Source organism: Takifugu rubripes, chromosome 9 (genome assembly GCF_901000725.2).
Source record: "Takifugu rubripes chromosome 9, fTakRub1.2, whole genome shotgun sequence".
NCBI classification, from domain to species: Eukaryota; Metazoa; Chordata; class Actinopteri; order Tetraodontiformes; family Tetraodontidae; genus Takifugu; species Takifugu rubripes.
Window position 1 is genome coordinate 12,536,472 of NC_042293.1, and position 15,448 is coordinate 12,551,919.

The 15,448-nt window shown below is 49.5% G+C and overlaps 1 protein-coding gene across 12 annotated transcripts in view; it reads right to left on the bottom strand.

Moving 5' to 3' along the window:
- LOC101067328 (neuronal cell adhesion molecule-like) overlaps positions 1-15,448 on the bottom strand; it is a 47,186-nt gene that overhangs the window by 5,982 nt on the left and 25,756 nt on the right. For 5 of the 12 annotated variants that reach the window (XM_029841988.1, XM_011607490.2, XM_029841995.1 and 2 more), the window contains exons 3-26: positions 10,176-10,351; positions 9,813-9,824; positions 9,204-9,309; positions 8,632-8,825; positions 8,172-8,294; positions 7,692-7,862; positions 7,160-7,216; positions 6,244-6,349; positions 5,965-6,149; positions 5,723-5,857; positions 5,419-5,562; positions 5,209-5,320; positions 4,968-5,134; positions 4,606-4,753; positions 4,405-4,529; positions 4,187-4,216; positions 3,562-3,663; positions 3,205-3,402; positions 2,998-3,068; positions 2,632-2,857; positions 2,421-2,536; positions 2,118-2,322; positions 1,921-2,043; positions 931-1,107 (exon numbers count right to left, since the gene is read on the bottom strand). In XM_029841988.1, coding sequence (XP_029697848.1) covers positions 931-1,107; positions 1,921-2,043; positions 2,118-2,322; positions 2,421-2,536; positions 2,632-2,857; positions 2,998-3,068; positions 3,205-3,402; positions 3,562-3,663; positions 4,187-4,216; positions 4,405-4,529; positions 4,606-4,753; positions 4,968-5,134; positions 5,209-5,320; positions 5,419-5,562; positions 5,723-5,857; positions 5,965-6,149; positions 6,244-6,349; positions 7,160-7,216; positions 7,692-7,862; positions 8,172-8,294; positions 8,632-8,825; positions 9,204-9,309; positions 9,813-9,824; positions 10,176-10,257 — 3,115 coding nt within the window. In that variant the 5' untranslated portion in view covers positions 10,258-10,351. The remainder of the gene's footprint in view (positions 1-930; positions 1,108-1,920; positions 2,044-2,117; positions 2,323-2,420; positions 2,537-2,631; positions 2,858-2,997; positions 3,069-3,204; positions 3,403-3,561; positions 3,664-4,186; positions 4,217-4,404; positions 4,530-4,605; positions 4,754-4,967; positions 5,135-5,208; positions 5,321-5,418; positions 5,563-5,722; positions 5,858-5,964; positions 6,150-6,243; positions 6,350-7,159; positions 7,217-7,691; positions 7,863-8,171; positions 8,295-8,631; positions 8,826-9,203; positions 9,310-9,812; positions 9,825-10,175; positions 10,352-15,448) is intronic. The other 7 variants (XM_029841999.1, XM_029841994.1, XM_029841998.1 and 4 more) reach the window with 5 other exon arrangements.

Sequence of the window (15,448 nt, forward strand, 5' to 3'; positions counted from 1 at the left end):
AGATATGAGGGAGCAAAACAATTTGAAAAAAGAAGAAAACAACAGAAAACCAGCGGGGCACATTCAAAAGACTCATCTACTGTTGGCACAACATTAGAAATGAACATCTTTATCTGCAGCTTTGAACGCCTGAGTTTGCAACATGAGGTGGAAAAAGAGGGGCGCATGCGGCTACAGTATGGATCTGGGTGTGGGAACCATGCGGGGCAGACAACCACTGGTACCTGTGCTCACATCTACATCAAGCCGTGTTATCATAGCTTGGAGAGAGACACAGAGAAACATCAGGACAGGCTCACTGTGGAACCTTTGCCACCAGGCTGGTTCTACTGTTGCTTGGAAACATTCAAGATACAGATGTGTATAAAGCAGTTGTTTATATCCCAAAAATCTGGAACCAAATTGGTGGAAAAGGTCTCCAATTCTTAATGCTAAAGGCTACAATATGCCAATAATTGGTCTGTGCTTATTCACATAAACACACACACACACACACACACACATGCACACGTCACCATGTACAGAAATAAAGTTTCATTCATGTTCCACTACACTGAGCATGCTGAGTTTAAGTGCACGATGCTCAAATATAAAGTTGAACTGAAACATTTTCCCTATAGAATAAAATGTTCAGTTTGTTCTTATTCATGCGTGTAATGAGTGGTGAAAATAAACTTGAATAATCAGAAATATGTGCCAATTCTTACAATATAAAGATCTGCAATCTTAGTTAAACAGCTGGTTAAACCTGAGTGTCGTTCTTTTATGCTTCCACCATCAAATTAATACGTCTGCAAACAGGAATCCATTATTTACCAGTTGGTTCCCGTCCAGAACTCACCAGAGGACGTCGGGATTTAAAAAACCCTGCTGCAGGACAGCAAATGTCTCACTTTTTTATATTCAACTTATATTTTGTCTGCGACTTACCTTCGTCCATGATGGTGACGGCCTCCTGAGTAACAGCCGGGCCCGCTCCCCTGACTGTTTTTGCGTTCAAATAAAACTTGTAGCGCGTGCTGTACTTGAGGTTGGACAAAGTGACCGAGGTCTCATTGGCGGGCAGAGCCAGCTTCTCCTTCGGGCCCAGCTCATTGGAGCTGTTGACTAAAAGGTTGGAGGGAGGTTGCCAAGAGGTTCAAGTTGGAGGAGGTGGAGGAGGAGGAGATTTATGTGTGAGAGGAGAAAGGAGATGTGAAAGATGTTGAGGAGTAGGAATTTTGGGGATGAGGATATGGAGGAGAAGGATGTAGAGGAGGAGGGAAGGAGTAGAATATAAGGATGTGGAGGTGTAGGAGGTGAAGATGTGAATGAAGGAGGATGTGAGGATGTAGAGGAGGAGAAGGATGTGAGGATGTAGAGGAGGAGAAGGATGTGAGGGTGTAGAGGAGGAGGATGTGAGGATGTAGAAGAGGAGAAGGATGTGAGGATGTAGAGGAGGAGAAGGATGTGAGGATGTAGAGGAGGAGAAGGATGTGAGGATGTAGAGGAGGAGAAGGATGTGAGGATGTAGAGGAGGAGAAGGATGTGAGGATGTAGAGGAGAAGGATGTGAGGATGTAGAGGAGGAGAAGGATGTGAGGATGTAGAGGAGGAGAAGGATGTGAGGATGTAGAGGAGAAAGATGTGAGGATGTAGAGGAGGAGGAGGATGTGAGGATGTAGAGGAGGAGGAGGAGGAGGAAGGTGAGGAGGTGTAGTGGTGAAATAGAGGCGGAATGTCAATGACAAAAGGGCAGAAACGGGCGTATTTAGAGGTGTGGAGTTGAGGGGCAGAAGGTGACAATAATGGATTTGTTAATTTATGTTTCTCATACGTCTGGAATATCATTCCTACAGTGAGCCAGACAACATGTAAACAAGGACAGACTAAACAACAAACGAAGGAAGGTGACATTGTGTCTCAGGGAAAAGAGTCTCACCTGGCTGATATTCGAGGGTGTAGCCGGTGATGTGTCCGTTATGGACGTGAGGGGGATTCCATTCCAGCGTCAGTGAGTCCAGATTTACTCTGCTGACTATCAGAGAAGTGGGAGCTCCTGGAACTGCAGAGGAGGACGCAGCAATTAAGGCTCAATTCCTTTTTATGCTTAAGTGGACGTCCGCAGGCTTCTCCTACCTCCTTCAGGCGTCTCGAACTGCTGCGTGGCGCTGGGCGGCCCCTCCCCCCTGCCGTTGTAGACCCGCACGTTGAACAGGTAGAGGCTGAAGGGGTGGAGGCCGGGCAGGACGCCGCGGGTGTGGTTCCCACTGAAGTTGAGGATGTGCTTCTCCGTGTGGTGGCCGTTGTGCCTGTGCAGGCTGCGCTCTCTCCAGTAGTACACCTGTGTCACGGAGACAGCGTGTGTCCAGGGGGTGCTGACATCTGTGTATTTAAGCTAATAGATTAAAAGCATACACATAATGGTGGTGCCTTATGTACCTTGAAGCCTTTGAGGTGTCCCCGTAGTAATCTAGAAGGTACGGGATCCCAGTGGATCTCTGCAACGGTGCTGTTCAGCACCATGGACTGAACGTTGTCTGGGGCAGCCAGCGGTACTGAAGAGGCAGAGAGAACAGCAGCAGGATGTTATCTGGCCTAGGGGTCGAACCCACCCCCCCTGACAGATTCATCTCAGTCCTGTCGAACTCACGGTCCTCTCCCGAGAAGCCGAGGGCGACGGCAGGCTCCGGTCCGGCGCCGTAGTCGTTCACAGCCTGGACCTTCAGCTCGTACGGAGCAAATGTGGGCGTCCCAGACACGACAAACTTGGAGTTGTTGGCTACGGTCACGGACGTCCACTCGCTGTCCAAGTCCTTCTGCCTCCACATGACTCTATAGTGAAGCCCTGGACCGTTGGCCTGGAGGCCCGACAGCGGCTGCGGAAGCAAAAAGCTGAGTAAACACGTCTGGTGTATCGCCTCCTAATGGAGAAGCTCATGAGTACACGTTCTCCCTGGTGGAAAAAAACACTACTGGATTAAAAAAAGATTAGGTTATATAAATACATGTTTATTACCTTCCATGAGATTACAAGATTATCGTGTTCTGTTCCAAATCCCTGTACACCTGCTGGGTTCTGATCCGGAGCTGAGGAAAAAAAAGAACATAAAGACAAAATTAAACACCACCCCATAGAGAGCCTTCCATTACAGATCAACAGAGTAATTATGAGACGTTCAGCTAAATCAGCCTTCGTTAGGATCATCAACAGTGGCATCCGTACCCGCGGCCTCGGTCTTCAACATCCTGGACGGGAAACTGGGGCGGCTGAAACCCACGTCGTTCAGAGCCAGAACGCGGAAGGTGTAGTGGACGTACGGCGACAGTTTGAGGTGAGTTGTCGTCTTGGTTCCAGGGACCTCAGTGAGGTTGTGCCAGTGGCCGTGATGGTGCAGCGAGTCCTCATACTGGACCAGAAATTCTGCAGGACACAGAAGAATGCGGGTCTATTATAGGAGGAGTGTGTCCGCATCAAGCGTCGACTGTGTAATTAATGAAAAAGAAGAGCTGCGATTTTGGACTTAAGTCATTTAGATTTCAGTTTACAGCCTGAGCTCACACACCCACGCTGAGCACATACTCTGAATGGGACTGTTGTGCTCGTCCCCGGGGGTCCACGTCAGCTGGACGCTCCTCTTTTTCTTGTCCGTCAGCTCCAGGTCAGTCGGGGGGTCCGGTCGCTCTGGTGAAGAAGGAGATTCAATAGCATCAACAAGGAGGTATCGGAGCGGATAAATGCTGATAACGCTGGTTGGATCGGGCCACGTTGGAGCCGTCCCTTGATTTCAGACGGTGAATCATGCATATGACACAGGCGACCATCTTACACGCTCGCTGTGCGTGAAATAGGTACAGTCCTGAGGTTGCTGAATCTCGCGTTTTGGAACGGATGAAGTGGGGCGCATGCTTGGAATTAATGAGCGGCTGGGAAGTGCAGATGAAAGGGTTCCTGCTGCTGCGACGGAGACGTCCGCGCCACAAAACAGCTGTGCATTCAAGCGCGAGCGCGTCCGTCCGAAGGCATTTTTCGCCAAACACACACACACACAAAAAAAAAAACTCATTCGACTAAATAGATGCACGCCGGAAAAGCTGGTAAACCAAATTGAAGGAAACGTGCGCACACTCTCCAGACTTGCATGCTTCAGCAGAAACATCCAGACAGACAACACAAGGCAGGTGTTCCTGTGTGCTGCAGGTTTTACCGTGGACGACCGCTGGAGTCGGCGTGGCCTCTGCCGGGTATGAGCACGGGAGTAAAATAAGGCAGTTGTTGTCAGAATAAAGGCTGTTTCACTCCATGAGAAGGTATCAATCAAATATTTATGCTGCTGACGTGACGCAAAGGCTCCGGCAATTAACCTTGAAATAGTGAAAGACAATCTGCTGGATGGAGGAGTAAAGCTCTGAGGGTCCAACTTACCGACCACGGTCAGCTCAGCGCTGGCGGAATCCTGGTCCAGAGTGGTGTTGGTGACGCAGGTGTACACGCCCGCATCGCTCTCCGACACGTCTGTGATGGTGAGGCTGTCGGACTCCAGGATTAATCTGGAAACGGAGAGTTTGCAGAGAGTTGAGAGAAGGCACCAGGGCACCAGGAATGAGGCGTCTCCGGAGGCCTGACCTCTCATCATCGGGCAGCTCCCCGTCATCCTTCAGCCAGGTGATGGTGGGGGTGAGCGTGGGGTCGTGTTTCACCTTGCACTCAAACACCACCGATCGGCCCCTCTGGACCACTTTGTACTCCGGCTGCTTCAGGATTCTTGTTGGCTCTGACGGGAAGAGCAAAAGGGTCATTTACCAGATATCCACCCAACGACATGTTGAGATGCAGCAGGATTTTAATGACTATTATTTCAGAAAGTTGGCCAGCTGTTTCCAGGTTATTAGCAGGTCTTTTCATAGTAGAAATCTCGGGTTGTTTCACATAAAAGACCCAAATTACTGCTGTTTTTTATCATAAACCTGTCACTGTAAACTGCTCACCTTTGACCTGAAGGTAGACGTGATTCTCGTAGATCCCGAGGCTGTTCCTGGCCACACAGGTGTATTTACCGCTGTTGTGAGCTTGAGCCGTGCGCATCTCCAAAGTGCCGTTGGTGTGAGTGATGTAAGCCTGTGAGTCCATGGTGCTGGAGCGACTCTCTTTAAACCTGAGACACAGAGGCACCAGCTTGAGCCATTTAAGGAAATCCCATCGTCGCGTTCCTCTGTTCCTTTCACTCACCAGGTAATTTGTGGGACGGGCGACCCGAAGGAGGCGCAGTCGATGAGAGCGCGCTGATTTTTGATGACCTGGTAGACTTTGTTGGCCGGAGTCAGCACTCTGGGCGGCTCGGCTGCAGCAGCAATTATCACAGCGTTATTGCGCCCCAAAAATCAATGTAAATGGACCAGAGCACTGCAGCGCACGTGGGTTTTGCGCATCGAAACTCACAGAGCACGTTGACGAAGGCGTTGGACAGCAGGTAACCGTAGTCGTTGGAGACGTTACACTGGTAAACGGCGCTGGAGCCACTCTGCACGTCAGCGAAGATGATGGTGTCGTCCTCTACCTTTCTGCTGGGGTCCGCGGGAGCATCTGGGCAACAAGGTTCAAATAACTTTATTCACAGGGAGTCCCCAAAACACCGATCCACCATCCAGTGATTGCCCTGTAATTAATTTGGACATTTTTCTGCTCTTTATCTAATAGTTGGTGGATTTATTATGAAGCACAATTGGAAAAGAGTTTCACCCACTCTCTATGGAGATCCCGTTCATAGCCCAGCTGATGGATGGCTTAGGCGTCCCACTGGCCCGACAGGTCAGCACACCGCTCTCCCCTGGAGCCAGAACAAGGTTCTTTGAGGGGCCACTGATCCAATACGGAGCGGCTGCAGATAAATGAGAGCAGCAGAAGGCTGGAGACTTAATAACACATAAATTATGAGACCGAGGCAGAGGCAAGTGCGACTGCGATGCAGCATGACTGAATCATGACCTTTGACCATGACGTGGATGGTTTGTTGCACGGAGCCCAGCTGATTCCTGGCCACGCAGCAGTACTCTCCTGCATCCGACTCCGAGACGTCCACAATGCGGAGGGTCTTCTGGTAGTGCAGGAAGGACGTCCGCTTGGCCGGGAGATCGCCGCTCACTTTGGTCCAGGAGATTTCAGGAGTTGGTCTGGAGAGACGCGGTGAAGACGCATCAGGACGAGGCGAGAGGAGCTCCAACGGGTTTTATTAAGACCGAAGGAAGTTTGAATCCCCTCACTTACAGTCCCTCGGCGATGCACTCCATCTCCAGCACCTGACCTCTCAACACTGTCATGGAGGGCCGAGAGGGGATGAGGAAGGCTGGTTTTCTCTCCTCTGCTGGGGCTTCTACAGTTACACATTCACAATGGAAGCTTTTACCAACCCTTCGACATTAGGTCCATTTCAGAGCGAAGATCCTGGCCGGAACCAAGCCGACTCATTTACAACCACAAGTTCTTAATGGCTTGATGCAAATTTGATAGCCTTATTGTGTTATTGCACTATGTTATCTGCCAATTAACGGCCCTTTGGGGATGCAATAAAGACTCAAATGGACCCAATATTGAAAGATGAATTTCATACATGATTGGCTTTCTGGTGCTAAATGGCAGAGGCATAATGAAAAGATGATCAGTGATAATGTCTACGATGATTGTAATAACAGTCAGATAGAAGGAGCAGAATCAGAACGGCTTATATTTTCCAGGTTGGTGAGTTTGTGATATTATACAGAAGCAGAGAAAATTAGGTGAAAATCACTGACAGCAGAGAGATGAGAGTGAAACCACCGAGGGCTCATATTTGCCAGGAAATCTGAAATTAAAATCTATAAAAGGTGCTGCAGAAGCTGGAAACAGCAGAGTTGAAGGAGGAATCATCATGCAGTTTATGAACTCTATCAAACAGACATCTTTGATTGGACAGAACAGGAGCGGGCAGAGGGACACAGAAACAGGTTCTGATTAGTGAGAATCAGAGGGAGCTACGGTTCTCTGGCGGGGGTGGGAGGGTGGTGGACACTAGGGGGCGCTAAATCCCATAAGTCACAACATGATTTAAAGGGTTTCCAGGTTAAAGGATTCATGTTAGTGGGTAATCAGCTAGTTTGGAATGCTAGTTTAGGGGGGTTGAAGACTAGAGGGGGCCAAAACTCACCACTAAACAAATCAGTGTCATTGTATAAAGCTGCCATTGTGTCATTGATGGCATCCACTGTAACACAACAGAAAAAAGAAAAAAAATGCTCGACAAGCTGAAATAAACAACACAGGCATCAAAAACAGAAACATAACAATGACCAGAATGATCAAATGAATGATCTCATGGGAACGGCCTGGCCGCGTGCCGACCACCACGCAGGAAGAGAGCGGCCTGTGTTGGGGGTGGAACGCGTGTGCATTAGAAACGTCTTACAGTTCAACGAATGCGCGTCTGGCGGATCTTATGGGAAGCTCCCAGAAATATGACAATGCCTTTTTTAGTGGGATGACGTCCGCTGGCGTCTCAGAGGGTGAAATCAGAGAAAAGAAACACTGTTCACTTCCTACGCGGCAGCAGCGTGCGTGCACACACACATACACACACACACACAGAGCTGGACATCATCAGTGTGCCATTTGTACACATCGCTCAAGACCTAAGACACTTCTCCGAAGTCTGAAAGTGATACACGTGTGCTCATACTCACTTGTGAGGACTTTGACGGTAATGGGCTGTTTCTGCTGGATGGTCTGCGTGTACGGGAAGCGGGCATAGCAGATGTAGTCATTCCGGGAATCCTCCCGAAGGACGTTAGAGAAGTAAAGGTCTCCGTTCAGGGACTGCGATACTCGGCTACTCTGAGGAAGCCTCTGAAAGTCTGGGATTAAGAGACAATTTCTAATGAAAGATTATAACATGGGCCCCATTTTCATTTCACGATCAACTTAATCTGGCAGAATCCTCCTGCACAGGTGTGATCTAATCTGACTTTATTAGTAATAGTAATGACTGCATTTCCCATAATCCCGCTGCCTTAATTTCTGGAATTCTTACAGCAGTGCAATGAATGAATGTGAGGAATGTAGATTAAAATGTCAGCCGTTGGCCTGAGTGTCAGCAGCAGAACAGGAACAGCGTGTCCTGCGTGGTGTGTGTGTGTGTGTGCGTGTGTGCAGTGCCCACTCACTGTTGTCCATCCAGAATATGACCGGAGGTGGCAGGCCGGCAGGGGGGCGACAAGGCAGCACCAAGGAAACACCTTCCTGAACCACCAGTGGCTTGATTCTCTCCTTTGACCACAAGGGGGACCCTGCAACAGTCAGAGAGGCGCCGCATCAGCGCTAAGTAGCGCCGGTATTTTGACAGCGCTAATGGGGCTGCTAAGTGAGCTGTTGCTAACACGGTGACAGAGGTGATGAGAAACAGGGAGAGGGGAGATGATGATGAATAAAATCAGCACAAAAGGAGAATGTAGAGGGCCGCTCGCTCCGTCTACCGTACATCCCTGAACAATAGCGTGCTCCTTATGTGCTGCAGAGGTTACCTTTCAGGAGTTCATTTTGGGAGGGAAATTCAACTGACATGTTAGGAAAATGGAAATAAATGTGAAAAGGATGAGATGAAAACAGTAGAATAAAAGGACTCACTGGACTGTCGCACGACTATGTTATTGGAAACAGCAGTTCCATGTTTGTTCCTCGCCGTGCACTGGTAGACGCACTCGTACTGCTCGGCCTTCACTCTGCTGATGTCCACCACCAGCGTCCCAGAGTGGGGCCTCATGGTCACGTTAGGGTCATCGTCGATGTCGAAGTGAGTCCCGTTTCTTGTCCAAGAGAAACTGATCAACAAAAACCACAGCTAGAATCAGAAGAAAGCCGTTTCTGATCGGGCTGATGACAAACTGTCAGCGATTAGTCAGGAAACACGAGCTTAGCCGGCGCCCCAGCTGCTACCGCTCCCTACTGCATGTTCATCATGTGTTATCTCTTGTGTAATCAACTCTTTGGCTCTTTAACATGGCGAATAATGCAAACATTTGAGGGAAGCTGTCAAACTAATTAGGCGTGACACTGACTTATAGGAATGATCATGGCAATGAAGGAAAAATGGCAGAAAACAGCATTTCAAGCCATTTTCTTGCAGTCTTGACAGCTGGCAGCTGAATCCACAGTCATTAGCGGCGCTGAATGCAAAATCACACTTCACAGATTGCTACCTGGGGTGAGGCTTTCCCTTGGCCTCACAGTGGATTATGATATCCTCTCGTGGGTCGATGATGTAATCCTTAGGGGACTGGTGAGTTATAGTCGGCGGCTGCGGCACTAAAGGGGATCAGAAAATGGTTGGGATTCAATAATGCTCAATATTGCACAAGTAAGCCGATCTATGTTGCAGCATATTGACCACACGAGCAGTCATCACACGAGCAAACTCAATTTGAAATGGCTGCCGTGCGCGGCCGGACACAGAAAGCTCTCGTAACAGCAGCAGCTAGAAAGCATGCAGAACACTCAGGTAGGTTTCACTTCATTTTAATGATCGTATGGTTAATGTTTTCCTGAGAGTGCCGAGGACAGGACTAATGGGCTGGAACAGAGGCGTAAAAACAGGAACACATGCGTTTTTTTTGCAATGTATTTCGAGAGACGTTCAACTGAAGCAGCACGCGCACAAAAAACTGCAAACCAAAACAGAAAAAAAACCACATGCAAGAATCTGTAACTCATAAAGAACACGCCTAATAACAAAAACCATTCGTCAAATCTTTAATGCACGGCAGAAGAACAGCTAGCCGGCAGTGGAATCACACATGCTGGAGACTTACATCCTTCCAGTACTTTTCCAGAAGATTCAGCAAATCAAAGAAAGGCAAGAGAATCACAAATCCACAAATTAGACTTTCAAAAATATCCCCAGCAATATCTGGGCTGTGCATTATTGATGCTGCAGACATCGCCCAGGTAGGAGAAGAAAAGCCGAAGAACCATCTTCTACCGACGGCCCCTGCAGCCAGAGACGCCGTGTGTTGTCTCTATCAAACACTCTTAATGTTTCTTGAATTTTCTTTATTATACATAATAAGACAGAGAATAAAGATGAACTAAACTCAGATGCTTGTAACCTGGAAACGGTGTGATTAAATCAAAAATGAACATTTCCTATTCCAGCACTGCTGTGTGATCCTTACGGTCTAGTGGGACCTCCAGCGCCGTGGCGAGGTGCCCCACCAAGAGCACCAGCAGCGCCGCGTCCATCCTCCTCCTCTCCATCGTCCACGTGTGACGCAAAGGCTTGACCCCGAATGCAGTGACGCCACGCCTCTCCGCTCAGTCACGCTGCCAGTGGACACGTGCACATCCACAGCTAGAGGAAAGCACAAACACACACACACACACACACACACACACACGCAGATGTGGCGTCAGAGATAAGAGGATAGAGGCGAGAGCAGAGATGACAGCCTGGTTGAACGGTGCATCCAGTTAGTGCCTCTATCAATCAGAACAATTGTTCTATTCTGTGTTCAGCTGGTGAGAGAGAGACAATGAGACACAGAGAGAGGGAGAGATACAGCAGCTCCAGGTCGATGCTGGTTACCATGCAGTTCAGATGCTGGAAGCTATCTTTTTGATCTCGTGCACTCCCCCACTGGCAGACAAGGCCCACGCGGCTCCCTCTGCCCAGCTAATGGCCACCGTGGCGGCGATGCTAGCAGACCCATCCGCCCCGTCGATCGCATCAATAGGCAGATGACACGCAGAGAGACCAGATGAGGGGACTCTCACTTTACTTTCCATTTCACTCTCGGCCTTATCGGTGCGACCGCCCGCCCGGCTGAGCGATCCGGCGGGATACTGATCGGCGGCGAGGTCAGATTTCCGACACGGGGGCTTGCTTTTTTTCTTGAGAGGGAGAAAGATCTCAGATATGTGACACCTAAGCAGACGCGGTTCAGGTGGCTGGGTTACACATTCAAAGCCGGGGCAAAAGGAAGACGCGCACGTCAATAATCGGGCTTTCGTTTCTCATAAACCATAATCCCACTGTGCCTCCACCAGTCTGGCAGGGATGGTGGGCGATCTGAGAACAGGCTGAACAGCAAAGACATGTATGTACTGTAACAAGCCCACCAGCTTTGCGATCTTTTTGCTGTTGCCAGGCAGCTCACAGTTGCCACATCACACAGTCTTTCAGACGGGAGCAATTATTTACTGACAACTATGTAATAAACACTGTCAGCCCCAAACCAGAATAATATGCATAAACTGCTTTGCACAAATTAATCCATATTCTTCATAAGTCGGCTGCCCAATGTATTTCCTGTCCACGGAAGAAAATGTGTGGAGTTATTTCCCTCGGATGCCAGAGCTTCATTAAGAGGTCGGGCCGGTTAATTTAGCGCCTTATCGCCACAGATAGTTCCGCCGCTTTGGTCGTGGAAGAGAGAATGGGGCCCCTTAAAGGTGGAGTCTCGCGCGAGTCTCTGGAGTCACGGCTGATGAGCTGGGGGAAGCTGTGTCTGGGACCAGAGGGCAGACAACCAGCCAGTCAGACCCCGGCCCGGTTCTCCACGGGGACATGTTGTATTTGGTAGTGCTGCCCTACAGTCACGATTCTGCTCCGACCTCAGAGCCGGTGGGTCTGCTAACATGGGGGAAGAGGCCCAGGCTAACTACCCCAGCTCAAGCTACACCTCTCCTGGGAAAGCCTGTATTATCTGCCAAGGGCGGTCAATCACGCCGTGGAGGATACCATCAGACAATTTCATCAGGCTCATTTTAAAGCTGCAGGCAGCGAATCAGACAGACAACCTGCAGCAGACATTTGCGGAAAAAAAAAAATCCATCGAGCACAGAATATATGATCTAATGATGTGGTGCAATTATACCAGTTTAGAACTAAAAAGCCCACCATGAAGAGATATAACACAGGCTGAGGTCTGCAGCACAGGGTCATGGGTAATGTAACAAAGGAGGGACGCTCTGACAGTGAATGTGTTCATTATAAATTTTACGGCGGATCCCTGAAAGGCTGCTGATTCTTATCTGAGAAGGAGCCGAGGCCTCGTCCAGGATTCATTTCACAGTTTAATGAGGTGCAGGAGCTGCTCACTGGCAGCACGTGTGCGTTTTTGTGTTTATGTGCGCTATAATTATCCCTGGGAGCTGCAGCGATACCAACCAACCCCTTATATCCCTCTCACAGTTGGAGGACAGCCGAGCTGAAGAGGGCCTCGTAAAGCCCGGGACCTGGAACCGTCTCCTGGCTCTCCTGGGGGCAGTAAATCAGCAAATCTTTGCCTTCGCAAGTGTTTGTGCTTCAGATGGTGAAACCTTTATTTGAGCTAAAGTAGGCCCGAAAGAAAAGAAATAAAGGGAGGGTTCCAAAGTTGTTTCTCGTTGGAATCGCAGGTCTTCGAGGGGACAGGCCCTCAGAAAACATCTAACCCAACAGCTGACAGAACTAGAAGAGCCAGAGTAAATAAAGCTCACTTTAGACGGAATACGCCGGGATAAAAACACAGCTCTGTCTGGCAGCCATGCATGGAAAGGCTGCCGAGCACTCTGACAGAATCCAAGGGTAAGCGGTCTGGAGGATGGGGGGGGGGGGGGATGATAAACAAAACTATTGTCTCGCCTAGAAAGATCAATACAACAGTCACCATTGGCCGAGGAAACCAGGCAACAGCCTACAGGAACTGTGCTAGAGCCTAAAGAAGCACCAGAAAAAAACAAACCTAAAAGCATGAGCAGGCCGCCGCCCAGAAAATGAGGCCCATCAATACTCACTTTCACGGGCAACAGCTTTAATCAGCCTAACGTTAGATTTGCATCCTCATTTTAGAGCCCAGAGGTCGGCGGCAGAGGCTGCTGCTGATTTGATTGGAGCGTTTGTGCTGCAACAGGCATGCAAATCTCCGACATGCCAGCTCCCTCCAGGGAGACTGAAAGGCAGCGTTAATTATCGTCCACGCGCACATGAGACCACCTTCAATCACGATCCGCTTTTCTTCCCGCTCTTTGTATCTGCGGAAAACCCGCCAGCACTCGTCCAACAGCTGCATTGAGCTGTCGCGCCTTTCGCTCAAACGGCCTCTTCAATCACGCCATTGTCATTTTCCCGTGGCCGGCTACTTCAGCGGCACAAAAGTAATTGGGTTAGTGATGCTGCGGCACGTGCACGCGCGCCCGTGCACACCGGTGGCAGAGCACAGGGTCAGGACGCGTCTGTGGAAGCCAAATGGCTGAATTCACAGTCCCCGTGCGCGTCGAGCTGGTTGAAGACGTGACACACAATGGCGATGCAAAGCCGCATCCCGTTCAGAACCGGCGCCGCGGCATCGGTGCCGTGCCGCTTTCCAAACCTGCGATGAAAGGCGAGCCTAGCATCTCACCAAGCACCCTAATTAACTCCCATCATCAATGCTATTGATGGCGAGCACAATCAAGGGTTTGTAAGCCTCCATGTGGTCTTAAAGGAGCAGCGGGGGTTCCTACAGATGGTTCAGTGATGATGAGGACGGCTCCCCGACGAGGAAGATGCTGATGAGAAAACGGACACGCCTGGGAGAGCTCATTTCCCCGGGGCTGTCGAGCGCCCCCGCCGCGGTTCAGGGTGTCCGTCCCAGAGCCGGGGGCCAATTTCTCTGTGCCATTAAGCATCTACGGGGGAGCGAGAGCCACCCAAGGACCTTCTGTAGGAGATAACGAGGCAGTTGTAGTAAAGTTTGGGAAGTGACAAAACTCTGTATAATAATGAAGAGCAATGATGCAGTTGCAGCCAGTGGCTCTGGCAGGCGTTTCATATGGGGGGGGGGGGGTTGCATGTTTAGCGGCTTTTGTCTGCAGCGACAGGATGACAAAGGAAACTCTGCGTCTTTGCTGCAGCACACGTCGGCCTTTATGTCCTCGTTAGTGTTCCTAATTGGGGGGAGGTGGACGCCAACAATCGGTGTGGTTAACATATGAACCGAGGTCACCTAGTAAGTTCAACGGCTAGAACACAAAACTACTTCAAGTTAAACCAGAACTGACTTTGTTGACAAACCTAAACTGAACATTTGGCTTAGAATTGAACAGAAACTCACAATGACAATAATATCTGGACACGTTGCTCAGCTCCTTCCCTCGTCTCATGGAGACCGGAATGCTGAATCCCATCCGCTGCTAATGTAACACGTCTGGCAATTTGTTTGGTCCTTCTGCCCTCACATGGTGCCGCATTCGCCAGGGTTCCACCCTGCGCAGGCCAAAACCACTCAGGGATTGGCTTTCGGTTGCCTCTGCCCGAATGCTAATCACTGCCGGCCCTTTTGAGAGGGGGGCCCCTCTTCAGGATGGAGGCGGCACTACTAGGCAGCTACGTTTAGGAGGAAGTCCCTGGGTCTCATCTCACCACTGGAGCCGCCTCAGTCGGACTGATCGCTGTTGACTCAGGCCCTCACATTTTTCAATTGCTTTCTCGTCGTCTTTTGTAAAATGGCTGATGCTAAATTGGAGTCTTTCCAAAGCCTGACAACAATCCAGGAGCTATAATTTATCAGTTAATGGACTAACAATGACCAAGTGGCAAAAGTTAAGCCCATTAAGTGCATTTCTGCACTTGCCTGACATCTAACTTGCACTGTAGCTCATTATGAGAGAATTTATTGAGTGGACTACACTAAATAGCAATAATTAAACTATGACCAGGAGTGGAATCAGCACTGGATTCAGAATATGCTGATATATAATATGATCCACACTTTAAATGGATTTAATAGCCATCTGCAAACTATAATTCTTTATTATCTGGATGCCGGTGGCCGGTTTTAATGCTGCCTACATCCATTTATATTCAAATCGAACTTGTAAATGCATGTTAGCAACAGCATGAGCCAGTGTGGGATGTCTGCCATAAAAAAAAGTAGTTTTTTATGGGTGAGGTCATTCGCATGCTGAACCGAGGTTCATTACCGTGAGCAAATGCAAACGAGTGGGAGGATAACATTTCAGCCGGCGACCCGGATAGCCGAGTGCTCCCTCGAAGTCCAATGTCGGCCCCCACGGAGCCGCGTTGAGGAAGAAAATAACACAAAACCAATCAATCGACGCGGTTCCGCCGCGACGCGTCGAATTCTGGAAATCGCAGCAGACGCTCGCGTCTATACGATGCAGTCGACACGAGTGTGATTCAGCAAAGGCAGGAGCCAAATATAGAGACCCTGCCCACACGTTCAGAGGCTCCAAACCTCTCAAAACTAAAAACACACTCCGTAACCATGGCAATCCCCTCCTGAAATACGTCAACCATCTCATCAAACACAGACATATTGAGGGGAAGTCACACAAAGAGGCTATTTGTCATCTCACGAGTAACCTTGGAGAGAAACTGTATGCCTGACATCTGCTCCGGCCTTTAAAAAGCCCAAACCTCCCGTGAGCCCCACAAAAAGGGGCCGTGATTAGAGTCTCGGTTTGC